This window comes from Macrotis lagotis, chromosome 1 (assembly GCF_037893015.1).
Source record: "Macrotis lagotis isolate mMagLag1 chromosome 1, bilby.v1.9.chrom.fasta, whole genome shotgun sequence".
Lineage (NCBI taxonomy): Eukaryota > Metazoa > Chordata > Mammalia > Peramelemorphia > Peramelidae > Macrotis > Macrotis lagotis.
This window is the reverse complement of record NC_133658.1, coordinates 321868479-321883596: the sequence shown is the minus strand read 5'-3', so window position 1 is coordinate 321883596 and position 15118 is coordinate 321868479. Positions and strand designations below refer to the sequence as shown.

Sequence of the window (15118 nt, the reverse complement as noted above, 5' to 3'; positions counted from 1 at the left end):
TCTTCATACACTTAATGATTGCCACTATGCCACCTAGTTGTCCCCGTTCTGTTATTCTACACAATGAGACTGTGTAGAGACTGCCATCTTAAATCACATTATATATTGCCTGATGATTAGAAATGTGAAGAATGCATGCCACTAGATTCTCAGAAAGGTCTCAGTTTCAGATATTAAAATTAATTTGGTTAAACTGGGAAGTTAGTGTTGAAGGAGTATGGAAGGAGTCAGGGGCAGAAGGTAAAGATTGCATAGTGAAATGCAGGTTAGGCTATAAGCCTAGCCTTGGGATTAGTCAGTCCTCAGTTCTATCCTACCTTTGCTTCTTCCTAGTTATGTGAGCATGTATATTTCACATATCCTCTTTGTGGTGCAATCTCCCTGGCTGTAAAATGGGAAAAGTAATACTTGTAGTAAAATTTCTGAAAATACCATTCCCAAGGTTGTTGTGAGGCTCAAATTATATAATGGATATAAGTGATAATATTAAATTATAATATAAATGCTCATAGGTGAAGTTGGAATATTACAGATATTCTCTTCCATATTCCTATAGAAATATGAGGAAAAGGAATACTCCACAGAAGGAGTTCCAAAGAAATTAAAGTCTGAAGGTTGGCAGCCTGTGGGCATTTGTACAATGTTGTCAGCTTGGAGGACTGTGAAGAATCATGCCTCATCTTCATCTTGATAAATCAAATCCATCTTGATGAATCCTTTTCATTATCTACTAGCTTTTGTTTTTTTTTTTTTTTTAATTTATTTAAGGCAATGGGGTTGAGTTCTCAAGGTCACACAGCTAGGCAATTATTAAGTGTCTGAGATCAGTTGTGAACTCAGGTCCACTTGATTCCAGGGCTGGCTGGTGCTCTATCCACTGCACCACTTAGCTGCTGTCTCATTTTATACTAGTTTCAAATCTAGAGGGAAGGACTAAGACTAAGGGTGGAAGTTATGGGGGTTAGACTCCAAACATTTTATAATAATTAGAATTGTTCTAAAAATTAACTTTCTCAGAAGTAGAGGTGTGCAAGAAGTTTTGGATAACTACTTGTATTGTGTATATGAAAGACAGCATCATGTATATGAAAAACACTGAGGTAGGTGTAGACATAGAAATAAAGAAGTGAAAGAATCACCTACCTCAAAGATCTTTCATTCTGGTTACTTCAAGAAGTATTTATTAAGACTATGTTCTGAGGCAACTAGGTGGGGCAGTGGATAGTACACCAACTTTAATCCCAGGAGTATTTGAATTCAAATCTCACCTCAGACATTTAACACTTTTTAACTGTTTGAACTTAGGCAAGTCACTTAGCCCTGGTTATCTCACAACCAGGGCCATAGCCAATCATTTTGATTCATATCTGGCCACTGGACCCAGATGGCTCTAGAGGAGAAAGTGAGGCTGATAATTTTGCATAGCACTTCCTTACTCAAATCCAATTCAAATGCATGTCTTGGTATCAACTCCCTGATGTCAAGGTCTTCTTCAAGAACAAAGGACAAGCAACAAAAACTGCATTCTAGTTACTAAACTAAGTTCTGAAAATAAAAAGAAAGAGAAAATATAGTTTTTCCTCTCAACAAACTGCGAATCTAATGAGGAAGGCAATAGATTAAAAAAATTATGTGTCAGATAAATTTGAGATCATTTAAGAAGAAAGAAACTGGCATTAAAGGAGACCAGGAAAGATTTTGTGTTACAAAATAAATTCACAGTGAAAAAAGGAGAAACTGACAATTATAGCAATCAGGAAAGGTCTCTTGAAGGAAATAAGTTGGATATGGGGGATAGCTTTTCAAAAATAACAATAAACCAAAGAGTTTGGAGATAAAACAGTACTTAGGTAAGTATTTAGGTCAATGCAGATAAGATTCATATTTTGGTGATTCCTTGCCTAGGTGACTCCTTAGGCTACAACTCCAGGATCTTCTCATTCTACTTCATGATGCAAAATATTTAAATAAAATCAAAGTACTTAGACAAGATAATTTTTTTTTGGTAAGGTAATGGAGTTAAATGACTTGCTCAAGGTCACACAGGTAGGTAATTATTCGTTGGCTGAATTTGAACTCAGATCCTCCTGAATCCAGGTTTGGTGTTCTATCCACTGCCCCACTTAGCTGCCCCCTAGATGAGATCATTCTAACAATCAATATGATTAACATACTTTTTCAAAGGACATTTTTCTTTGTAGTAAAAGAAATCTTAAAATTTTGCCCCTCTATTTAACATGTTCATCTCATAAATTGATTTTTAAATTTCTTTTATACAGCAAAAAGTGGTCAGTTAACCCATTCATGCAGCAACCCAAGAACAAAGACCAATAAATATGGAGGAGGGAGAAGGAAAGAGATTCAGAGTTTGGAGCTGCAGATATAAATTTTAATTATCCCCACTAAAATATTTGACTTGCTACCACTGGAAAATCACTCTGAAATGAAGCATACATCTCTAGATCTTCCCTAATTAGTAGTAAAATCTCCAGAGTATATTAGATACTCCAGAGACCATTCCATACTCTAGTCCATTTAACTAGGACTGTCCTCAAAGAATCAGTTCTTATGAATCACCAGAGATTTGATGATAGGAAGGAATGATTTATATAAATTTGCCACCCTTTTTCTCCTCCTCCATCCCCTGTTCCTGTCCCTTTTTATAAAGGTTTGGAAAAAGCTCTTTGCCTCTACTCAAGGTAGCTGCTATTTCCACCTTCTCTTTTCCTATTAAGCACTTCTCATGCTTTTTTTCTGCTCTATGTTCCCCACTTGGAGAATCTTCTCTGACTGTGAGTTGCTTTTCTGACTTCAGTCTAAGAAAGAGAAAGTAAGGATAGCAGAAACAAAATGTATTACTGAATGAGGTTGAGCTTAATTTTGGATATTTAAAGGGGATTCATATTCAGCTTTGTTGTTTAATTAAAAGATCTCTTCTTCATGGACTCTGATCTCCAGGTTTTCTCCCTGATATTCTCTCAGATGATTTCCATATAGCTGCCTCCAATTATCTATCCATGTCCTCATATTTTAGTGTAGTTTGAATCCTTGGTGATGTCTTATATCATGCAGATGTTGTTTAGGTAAAATTTATCAGTATCTTTATCTAGCTATACATCTATCTATCTTCATGCTCACACATATTTGCATAGGGGATAGGCTATGGAGATGATTATAGCAGGAGAAGAATAACCATTTCTCTGATATTTCCCAGTTTTTGGTCAAGGAAAAAGTAAGATCTGTGTTTTGAAGGAGTTGATCCTCTTGTTTCTTATGGAAAAATATACTCACTTCATTCAGATATGGAAACGATATTAAGAAGAACTGACAGCATAACCTTTAATGTGGAATTCTAGAAAGCTGGGATTCAAGGAAGAGGTAATGCCATTAAGCCTTTTGTCTCCCAACTCTGGATAGTCACATAGTTTATTATGGTAGAACCTTGGACTTGCATGGTGCCAGTTTGATACAGTCCTTCCTATGTCCCAAACCTTAGATCATACATGGGCTTCCAAACCTCCATGCTCTTTCTCAAAATCACATATCTAGGGAACAGTGGGAAATGATGTAACTGTGTTTATTTCATGTCAACTATAGAAGTCACAAATAAACCTATTCACTGTTCTAGAAAATTAAAACCTAAGGTTGAATCCTTATATGTCTTTATAGTATCTATTAGAAAGCTCCTAGAATCATGGAAATGTTGGTTCTTCCTCAGTCCTCACATCTCAGCTCCCTTAGTCTTACAAATGCTAAAGACCTCACAGCTTTCCCATAGAGCATTTAAGTCAAGTTTTTCTATTGCTTTATCATAATGAATTGGTCTGATCTCATTTGATCATATAACATAATTATATGATTATTTGATTAATACATGTTTAGAAGAAATAAAATAAGATTCTGGTAAATTTTAAGAACAGCCTCTAAGGGTTTCTCAATGCTTCTTTCCTGAGAAAAGCTAGGGTACAAGAGAAACAAACTTGTAGGGAGTTGGCTGCTCTGAATGATTCCTATCGTGAAGTTGCTTCCAATTTCTAGGATTCTATTTGACAATTACAAATATTTTCAATTATGATTTAAAGGAACACTTGGAAAGATAAGAAGAGTTGTTTGATAGAACAGCACAATTGCATTAAAAACTATTTACCAAAAATCCCATTACTATTTGTGAAAGTTTTGCTCTACTGTTAAATCTGAGGAATGTCATAGACATTTTTAATTTCAAAAAAGGAACTTTGAAAAATTTTTCATGATATACTTATGGATAATTAAAAAATATGAAGATTAATAAAATTATATGAATTGAGAATTAGTTGAAATTTATTGCCAAATAGTGATGACAAAAGTTTCAAAATCAACATTTATTTAAGATTGGAGTCCTTTTTTTGTTTAAGATCTTTTGAATCTTTTTTTTTAGGTTTTTGCAAGGCAAACGGGGTTAAGTGGCTTGCCCAAGGCCACACAGCTAGGTAATTATTAAGTGCCTGAGACCAGATTTGAACCCAGGTACTCCTGACTCCAGGGCCGGTGCTTTATCCACTACACCGCCTAGCTGCCCCTGATCTTTTGAATCTTAAGATCCTTTGTGCTTAAATATTCAACACCCTATCAATTACTTGAATGAAGGTACAGATGACATGATTATCAGTCTTGGGTAAGATGAAATGGAAAGAGATTAATAACATCACATGACATAATTGAGATCCAAATATATCTCAGCAGAAATAAAACATTGAGGGACATTTTAAATGATGAAAGTGAATAAAAACATATGCAAAATCCCCTTTAAAATTCAACTTATTGGGGAGTCAAAAGAAGACACAAATAATAATGGCTGTTAATAGAAAATAAAGACCTAGGGATTTTAGAATGCTGCAAATGAAAATTAATTAACAAAGTCAAATGGCCATCCAATGCATTCTTAGAAAGTGTCCAAAGAATTTCTGCTTATCTCTACTTCCTGGCTTCCTTGGCTTCCTTTAAGACTGGGCTCAAATCTGAGCTTTTGCAAGAGTTTTCTACACCAGAACTTATTCCCCCCACTTCTAGTCCCTCTTTTTGACATTGCATTTTATCTACCCTGTACATAGCTTATATGTATATAGTTTGTCTATTATCTCTCCTTTTAGATAGAGGTTCAAAGGTAATCATTTAAGTAATGCCTTTCATCACTCTGCATTTCTTTCTCCCTGTTGTTATTAAATTCTTAGCATATGTAAGGAGTTTTGAAATAAAATCTCTTTTCCCCAGATATGAAAAAGTCAATCATCTGTATCTATATAACCTAGACTTTTAAATTTGAAGTTTTTTTAATAAAATAGAATAGACAAGAATCAAGCGGGAAAATTAGATCAACTGAGAATGAAATGTAAATTTCTGGTTCAAGGAAGAGGAAGAATTTGTCATTGAAACAGTGTCCACCAGTATTCACTGGATATGATTTATATATGCTTACCAAATTGTACCATCCAGAAAGGAATATAATACATAAGAAATGGCCTGAATAAAAAAGTGTGCCTCTGCATTTCTTTCTCCCTGTTGCCTTGGGCAAGCCACTTAACCCCATTTGTCTTGCCAAAAAAACCTAGAAAAAAAGACTCAGGTATTGTAGTCACACTGTAGTATTCTTTGGCTGGACTACATAAGGAGAATTGTGTACTATTTGGAATTATATTTTAAGACAGACATAATTTCCCAGAGCATGACAAGAAAATTGTGATTGAGAACTACCAGTAATGCCAAATAAGGTTAACTTGAATGATCTGGTAATAAATAAACTGAAGAAGAGAAGACTCATAGTAGTGGAGAAGACAGTATACCTCTTTTCAAGTATTTTAAATAATATAAAATGAAAGGATTTTTCTTTTACTTGATAAACATGGCCAGTTTATATCAAAGGTTAAAAATTGTTGTAAAGCAGACTTTATTTAATATAAATTAAAAAAATAACAATATGAAGTGCACATAAGTGGAATAAGTTGCCTCTGGAGGTACTGAGTTCCTCCATCACTGGATAGTATTAAAAACTTGGAGATTTCATAAAATAGAATTTCTATTGGAATATAGATAGAATTAGTTGATATCTGAGATTTTATCCAACTCTAAAATTCTCTGATTCTCTGAGTATTTTTTTCCCACTGTTCTTCCTCACCATCTCCAGAAAGAAACAGAAGTTGAGACTATCATTTCCTAGATCTACTTTTTTTGTCCTTGTAGAACCTAAGCATGATCAACCTATTCTCAGAGGGAAGAAGGGAGGGTGGGTGATGGAGAAAAATAGAACATGGATAAAGTTGAATTAGAACTAGAGTCAAAAATATTGATACTCAGGCAATTTTCAGTTTGAAATATCCTTAGTTTTCAAGAAATATGATGTTTTTATATTATGGCAAAGAGTTAAAACAGTCAAATCTCACTAAATTTAGTTAATTGAGGACACTTCCAAGCTGAATGTGAACTTCAGACTATATGCAAATGAAATCTATTCAGCATTTTCAAATGCTCACAACTAATGCCTACTGCTGATAGAATCTTTCCAAATAGAAGTCCTGCATTTGTGCTTTAATAAACATATAAAATGTAGTTATAATTGGTGGCATTGGTTTGAACAATTAATGTTTCAGAATCTCTAAAATGTGTCATTTCTTAAGGCAATTGAACATATTCTTGATCACATTATCAACTCATTTCACTCTTCATAGATAACTCAAAGAGAACATAGATCAAATCAATTGGAATGACTCTGAATTGTATTTAACTTTATATAAATTTGTGGCATTTTCTATACCAAAAGTTCTTAATCTATAAATATATTGTACTTAAAAGTTCATTTGTGAGTCTGTGGTTTGAATTTAGAAGCACTACCCATAGAAACAATATTTCAATTGGAACTAAAGTTTCAGTTAAATCTTTAAATCTTTTAAAAATAGGATACATTATATCTGAGAACAATATGTAATCCTAACAATACCATAATCAATCTAAATAGTTTACTTAATTTTAATAAGAAATTCTGTTTTCCTTGAAATTATAGTGTTGAAAAAATGAAGAACTAATTTGAAGAGAATGGGAAAGTTAGATAAATTTTTTTTGTAGAGTTTCTGAGAAAATTTTTAGGGAATCCTCAAGGCTTTTAGATGCTGATGGTCCAGGTTTCTCTTTCTATCTCATTTTATTTCGAATTTGCACATGGCACCAAGAGTGGGAAGGAAATTTCACATACACTGAATGAAGATCCATGAAGATTTTAACAGATTAAAATTATTATCTGAAATGAATGAAAACGTATTTAGCTGAAAAAATATAATGTTTTACATTTGGGTCTAAAAAAATTAACTTCACCATTAGAGCATTCCACAGTAGGTGTGGAAGGTTTTTTTGATTTTATTGACTACAACTCAAATGACTCATCGAGGTCATCCAGAAGCCAAATAATCTACTTTTCTAGACTGCTTTATGAAAGGTATAATGTCCAGAATTAGGGAGTTGATAATCCCTTTCACACTTTTTTATTCAGGCCATTTCTTATGTATTATATTCCTTTCTGGATGGTACAATTTGGTAAGCATATATAAATCATATCCAGTGAATACTGGTGGACACTGTTTCAATGACAAATTCTTCCTCTTCCTTGAACCAGAAATTTACATTTCATTCTCAGTTGATAATTTTCCCGCTTGATTCTTGTCTATTCTATTTTATTAAAAAAACTTCAAATTTAAAAGTCTAGGTTATATAGATACAGATGATTGACTTTTTCATATCTGGGGAAAATAGATTTTATTTCAAAACTCCTTACATATGCTAAGAATTTAATAACAACAGGGAGAAAGAAATGCAGAGTGATGAAAGGCATTACTTAAATGATTACCTTTGAACCTCTATCTAAAAGGAGAGATAATAGACAAACTATATACATATAAGCTATGTACAGGGTAGATAAAATGCAATGTCAAAAAGAGGGACTAGAAGTGGGGGGAATAAGTTCTGGTGTAGAAAACTCTTGCAAAAGCTCAGATTTGAGCCCAGTCTTAAAGGAAGCCAAGGAAGCCAGGAAGTAGAGATAAGCAGAGAGAGCATGGAAGGCATTGGAGACAACATGTGAAAAGGCACAAAGTCAGGAGATGGAGTGTCTTGTGCAAGGAACAGGAATGAAGCCAGTGCCATTGAATCATAGAATATATGAAGGGGAGTAAGATGCAATAGTACTAGTTCTAATACTGGTACTAGGAGCAATATAATAACTAATAGTAATTTTATGATTTATAAAGTACTTTATACATATTTCATTTTATCTTCACAACAATGCAGGGAGATTTTTCTCATCTGTGGCCCAGATAGGTTGCTCAGGATCATATATACTGCAGGGGCTTCCAGGATGACTTAGTCAGTATCATGGCAGTACCAGGAAATACTAGGGGAGGAGAATTGCTAATTAGTGTCTAAGACTGGGTCTAGAAGTCTAGAAGACTGAAAAAGTAGGAAGGAACCAATTTTGAAAGGCTGGAGTTAGCTGGCATCATTCCAACCAACATAATTAAGATTAATGGCTTTAAATTTTAAAATGAAAGATTTCATTTCAGTATTTCAACTGTCCAGCAAAGGAATTACTTATTCATGAAGTAATGCACTACTTTTTATTAGAATTGTTTAATGGTCACAACCAGTGTAGCTATTGATGGTTGTTGAAAGACTAGACTAAGTTTCAAAGTTTCTTCTTACACTAACCTATAGGTTACATTCCTACATTAAGAAAGTGCTGACTACTTCCTAAAGGAGAAAGGAAGAATATGAATCAAACCATCAAGACCTGGGTAACAGAATTCCTCCTCCTTGGACTTACCAATGACCCTCAGACCCAGATGCTCCTCTTTGTATTGTTTCTGGTGGTCTACTTGGTGACAGTGCTTGGAAACCTGCTCCTCATCTCCCTGGTTCTGTCTGACTCACAACTTCACACACCCATGTACTTTTTTTTGTGTAACTTGTCTACAGCTGACCTCTGTTTCTCTACCACCATTGTTCCTCAAGCACTAGTACATATGATTTCCAAGAGAAAGCTAATTTCTTTTATGGGCTGTGCAGCTCAGCTTCTTTTCATCCTCCTTTTTGGATGTACAGAATGCGCATTGTTAGCTGTGATGTCATATGACAGGTACATAGCTATCTGTGACCCTATGCACTATCCTCTCATCATGACATGGAAGGTATGTATTCAGCTTGCCTTGGGGTGTTGGGTCAGTGGCATATTAGTGTCTATGGTGGATACAACATTCACACTACGACCTCCATATCAGGGAGAAAACAAGATTCCTCATTTCTTTTGTGAGCCCCCAGTTCTCCTGGAGCTGGCATCTGCAGACACCCGTAGCTCACAGATGGCCATTTTCCTTATGGGTGTGGTGATTCTTCTTGCACCTGTGTCTCTGATCTTAGTCTCCTATAGTTGTATCATAGTGACTGTTATAAGGATGAAGACAACCTCAGGGAGACTCAAGGCATTCTCTACCTGTGGCTCTCACCTTCTTGTGGTTATCATTTTTTATGGATCAGCCATAATTTCCTACATGACACCCAGGACTGCTAAGGAGCAGGGGAAGCTAGTGTCTGTTTTCTATGCAGTGATAACCCCTATGCTTAACCCGCTCATCTACAGTTTGAAGAACAAAGATGTGAAGAGGGCACTCAGAAATGCAGTTATCAAGGGAGCACCGGGAAGATTATGATATCCCATTCATTGTTTGTCAGGATCCACCACCTTAAAAGCTTGCCATGTATCCCATATTTTGGAAGGAATGGCTTTTTCCTTTTCAATGGGGATAGAGAACACTGCAGAAAAATTTGCATTGCTTTCAAATGTACATACAATTTTTGCATACTATATATCTGAATTATGTCTTCAATCTTGAAGAGAAGTGTGAGTAGATGCATCAGTCATTTTGGAGAACTGAGAAGTTTTTCTAGCATAGGGGATCAAAATGAAATACTATAGATGCAGCATCGTGTAATGGCCTCTGAAAATCTTTACTTAACTTTTGAATTGAATTGAAGTAGATATGATGAAAGGATTTTTTGAAATAATAGGTAGTTGGTAACTTGGAAAACTGTAGAGGGGTTGAGGAAAAAATAAAGCTAATGATTTACTACCTACTATTTAGCACAGAGAAGACAATTTAGGGAGGAAAAAATAGTTATTTGCAAGGAATTTACGTTACACACATTTACAATTACATTGTACTCTGAAGTACAGTGGAACTTTTATGGTGGTAAAATCCCTTCTGGATTGTTCTGTATCTTCTACCATATCTTAAGAAATTTCCTAGTTAAACATTTCCAAGTTAAAATGTGTGCAGAGGAAGGAAGGGAACTAAGATAATGAAAAGACTCTGAAAACATGTCATATAGCTAAATAGTTGAATGATAGAATTTTTGAGTTGGAAAACATCTGAAGTTAACTCTTTCACTCTCTACCTGAAAAAAGATGACCTCTGTAAATATTTGTTAGAAGTGGCAAATATATAACATCCAGTCCAACTAGGTGGTAAATAAATAAATAACAGTGAGGTATTTTATTTAGAATTAAGGAATTGCATTTTGGGGCACTGCACTGTCTTTTCAGACAGAGGTGTCCAGAGAGGGAGGGGAATTACAACAGGAGTTCTATATAGTATACACTCAGAGGGGCTGGGGAGGTGGGGAGATGGAATAGTCCAAATCACAAGTAAAACCACAAGATCAGTTGACTTCTAGCCAACAGAGGCAGGCTGTTGGTCTGGTCCCACACCAGGGTTACCTCTAGGATCACCAGAACAGTTACATCATAGGAAGGGAATGATGATAATAAATGAAAAGGACAAAATTGCAGTCTTGAACCTAACTCTGTCTGGGAACAAAGGCGTTAGAAACTGCAGAGCAGAGAAGGGTAAGAGCCCAGAATTCCCTAGGGGTTGACAGAAATTATCAATCACTGCTTGAAGATCACCAGTGATAGGGAACCTATTCCATAATAGCAACTCCGTGAGGTAGATACTATAATTGTCTCAATTTAGCAGTTGAGAAACTTGAGGTAGAAAGATTAAATGATTTGTTCTAAACTACTCAACAGGATTAGGAAGTGCCTGAAGCTGGATTTGACTGAAGCCTTTCTGACTTCCAACCTAGTATGCTCTTCACTGAACTTTAAATTACTTGTATATAACTATCTTTTCCTCCCTAAATTGTCTTCTCCAGGCTAAATATCTTTTGATCCTTAATTTAACATTTTTCACTGTCAGTAAAGCTTCCCAATCTCTTCACAATAGTGTTCTATTAATTTATCTTTACTTATTTTTATTAACCTGAAAGTTACTGTCCCTGGGGGAAAAAAGAGCTGTTCTACCTCATCTACATAATTCATTTTCATTTTCCCATGCACTGTGAGATATGATTTTTATCATGTCTTAACTTCTTGATTTAAAAGTAAATTTTAAAAAAGAACCCTTTATTTCCTTTAATATTCATCACTTGCTTTAATTCATTCTGAGACTTAAAATTCATTATTCTTATGAAAAGCCACAAAAATCTTATTCACCCTTAGGTAGGTGTGTTTGCTTTTTTTTTACAACCTTTCTTTTGTAAATTTAATTAAGTCAATGTCTAATCCATGATCCCCACCCTCCAAGTCTCTTTATTTAGAATTCCTCATTTCTCCCACATCAGAATCATTTGTAAATGTATCTTTGAAATCTAACTTTTTAGAACTTCTCATTTGTCTGGAACTGAATTTTCTGGCAGAATTTTTGTTCAATGATTTCCTTCTCATACTCTTGAAAGAAGGCTTTTCCTCTCTTCAAACCCCTGTGCAATTTAGAAATAAATATCATAAAGTTAAATGGTTCCACATTTCATTGTAATATTCCTTCTTTCCCTTAATTGTTAGCCAATCAGAGTTGATTGCCAGCCTCAGGAACACCCACTCTTCCAAGGGCATATAAATTTTGACCCCACTGCCATTAGTTGTCTTTGGTCCAAAAGGGAGATGGCTGAATGACTATTCCTTTTATTAATAAAATGCTGGCATTTTTTAATAAAATGATTTAGTACTCAGAAACTTTGTTTCTCAAACTTTTTAAACATCACAAAGCAAAAAACAAAAACTATGCATCTTCTCTACCATTGTCTCAATTTATTGTCCTGTATATTTACCTCCCTGAAAAGCAAAACTTCTGGAAAATGTCATCTATACCCTTGCTTTCACTTTTTCTGTGCTTACACATTTTTCTGCTACCTGTTTAGATGTTTGTTCGTATAAATTGTTCCCTCAGAATTGACAGTGAGACACAGAGAACCTAAGTTCAAATATTGCCTCTGTCAATGCCTCACTGATAACAGGTAAATCATTTAAGCACTATAGTCCTCAGTTTCTTCATCTATAAGATAAACAGGGCTAGACTAGATCAGTGTTTGGTAAACTATGGTCCACAGCCCAAATCTGGTCCATCACCTGTTTTTAAATGAGCCAAGAATGACTTTTGCATTTTTAAATAGTTAAAAAATATCAAAGGAATAATATTTCATGATGTAAAAATTATTTCAAGCTCAAATATTGTGTTCATAAATAAAGTTTCATTGTAACACAGCTGTGCTCAATCATTTAACTCATTCATTTTCATACTGCAGAGTTGAGTAGTTAAGGTGAATAATATATGTGAGACTCATTTCTTGTTGTTCAATACACTACTAATCACAATGAAATATCTATAACTCAGCAACATTTCAAGCACCATGTTTATCACTGTATGATGACTATATATTACTAATATATGCCTATCAGGTTAAAATAAGAGAAGCAGAAAAGTACATTTCTAATGTCATATTTTTATGGCACAGTGGAACATGGACTATTTTTTAACAATTGAATGTCAAAGTATTGTTTATTATGTAAAGTATTATGTTTATTGCTATGTTTATTTAGCACAGCATATTTAGCTGTGCCAAAAGAATACAATCTACATAAACATTTTCAGACTAACCACTCATAACAATATTTCAAACTGATAGGAAAACAATGACAAAAACATTTAGAAAATTTTAATTGCAATACATCATAGCAAAATTTCTTGACAAGTATAAATGAAAATGAGGCTGAAGCCAAAATAAGTTTCTGAGTAGTTCATTTATTAGTCAAGCAAAGAAAATCATTTACTATTGCTGCTGTTGTTGATGAGTCATGTCTAACTTTTCATGACCCCATTTGGAGCTTCCTTAACATTGATACTGGAATTATTTGCCATTTCCTTCTCTAGCTCATTTTACAGATCAGGAACTGAGGCAAAGTTTAAGTGATTTGCCCGGGCTCACATAGTTATTAAGTATTGGAGGACAGATTTCAGATGATTGATTCTTCCTGTCTTTCTCACTGCACAACCTAGCTTCCCCTTAGCAATGATGAATTATTTCAGTCATATTTGCTTAAAAATCACAGAAGGAATATGTCCAGAGAAATAAACTCGTTTAAAACTACTAGCCTCTTTACCTCAAGTTGTAGATTTTGTGAAATAAATAAGACAAGATAGTTTTCCATAGAATAGCATGGCTCAGTTCTCATCCAAAGAGTCAAATAACTCTCAGCAAAATAATTCTTTTCCAATTTACATGTACCAAAAATTGTTTCTGGAAAATAGGAAGAGAGGACAATGAAAAAATAACCCAAAACCAATGTCTCTGATGTTCTTTTCCAGGAAGATAGAAGTAAGGACTTGCAGCTTTAGAGATAGTCTAAAATTCAGTTTATATTCATCCTATAAAGTGTGGTTTTTTTTGGAAGATGTAAATGTTTGAATTTTCATACACTTGAAGAAAGAGTAAGGGAAGAATGTCAAAGGAGAGGATTGCTAAAGAATTATTGTCTGGAGGGCATGATGGAAGTAGAAACAGTGGATGATAAATTTCCTTTTCCTTTAGACCAAAAAACAATCTTGTCCGAGGTTTGAACACTACAAATTCTGACTAAGAGAGTATGAAAGAGTAGAACAGTAGTGACTTTCTCCTTGAGAACTTCTCTACTGTATTCCCCAAGCTAAGAACCCATTTTTCCCTCCTGTTTCTGACCATTTATTTTGTCACCTTTGAGGGCAATATCCTCATTATCTTGGATACTACTGGTCACTACAGCTTACTCTGCCTTTCCCATCTCCACCTATTTTTTTCCCCCCAAGAAGAATTACAGGACACAAGTCTCTTTTCTCAGTTAAGCATCTCAGGTGGGTAACATATTCTTATGTGGGACTGTTGAGGGCTATCTTTTACCTACCTAGGCATATGATTACTATGCAGTGATGTGATCTTCTATACTGTCCAGTTATCATGGACTACATACTCCCATTTGGAGTAGCCTTTGGAGCAAAGAGGTGAAAGTTAGACTCATTTGGACCTTTTAAAATACCTTTTTCCTCCACACACAAATTTTTAACAAGTTGATTATAAAAGTTGAGTTGACTAGGAATCAGGGACAGGAGAAAAAGAGATTCATGATGTAGTAGATTAACAAATATTAGTTGACTGAATGGATAAAGGAATTGACCTTGGAGTTGAGAAGATCTGTGTTCAAATCCCATATATGACAAGCCATGTGAGCATTAGTCACTTAGCCCTTTTGTTCCTCATTGTTCTCATGTAAAATATGGGGATAGTGATACCTATGATACATACATGACTAGGTTGTTGTGGTGCTCAAATGAAATATGTAAAACACTTGGCAATATTGAAAGCACTATATGGATGTCAGTTGCCATTGCAAGATTGTTGACCGCTTGTTTTCTATGTACTTTCCCTATTCTAAAACTTCAGAAGAAAGTGTATATATATATATATATATATATATATATATATATATATATATGTGTATGTGTGTGTGTGTGTGTGTGTGTGTGTGTGTGTGTGTGATATAAAATACAGATAATCCCACAAAATAATAAGAAACTCCACACAAATAATACTGGAGTACTTTAATATTTAGAGTTCTCATCCCTACTCTAAAGTGACTCCACATGCTTCTGCAGTAGGAATTTTAAAGTCCTCAAATTCAAGACTCAAAGTTCAGGAATATGGATTTCCCTTGGCAGAGTCTCTACCTAAATCT

At 34.6% G+C, this 15118-nt stretch overlaps 1 protein-coding gene across 1 annotated transcript; it reads left to right on the top strand.

Annotated features, from left to right (window-relative positions):
• Window positions 1-8789: 8789 nt before the first annotated feature.
• LOC141496284 (olfactory receptor 2D2-like) lies at window positions 8790-9725 on the top strand. The gene has a single exon (XM_074198714.1). The coding sequence runs from the start codon at window positions 8790-8792 to the stop codon at window positions 9723-9725; it is 936 nt and encodes a 311-aa protein (XP_074054815.1).
• The last annotated feature ends 5393 nt before the right edge of the window (window positions 9726-15118 follow it).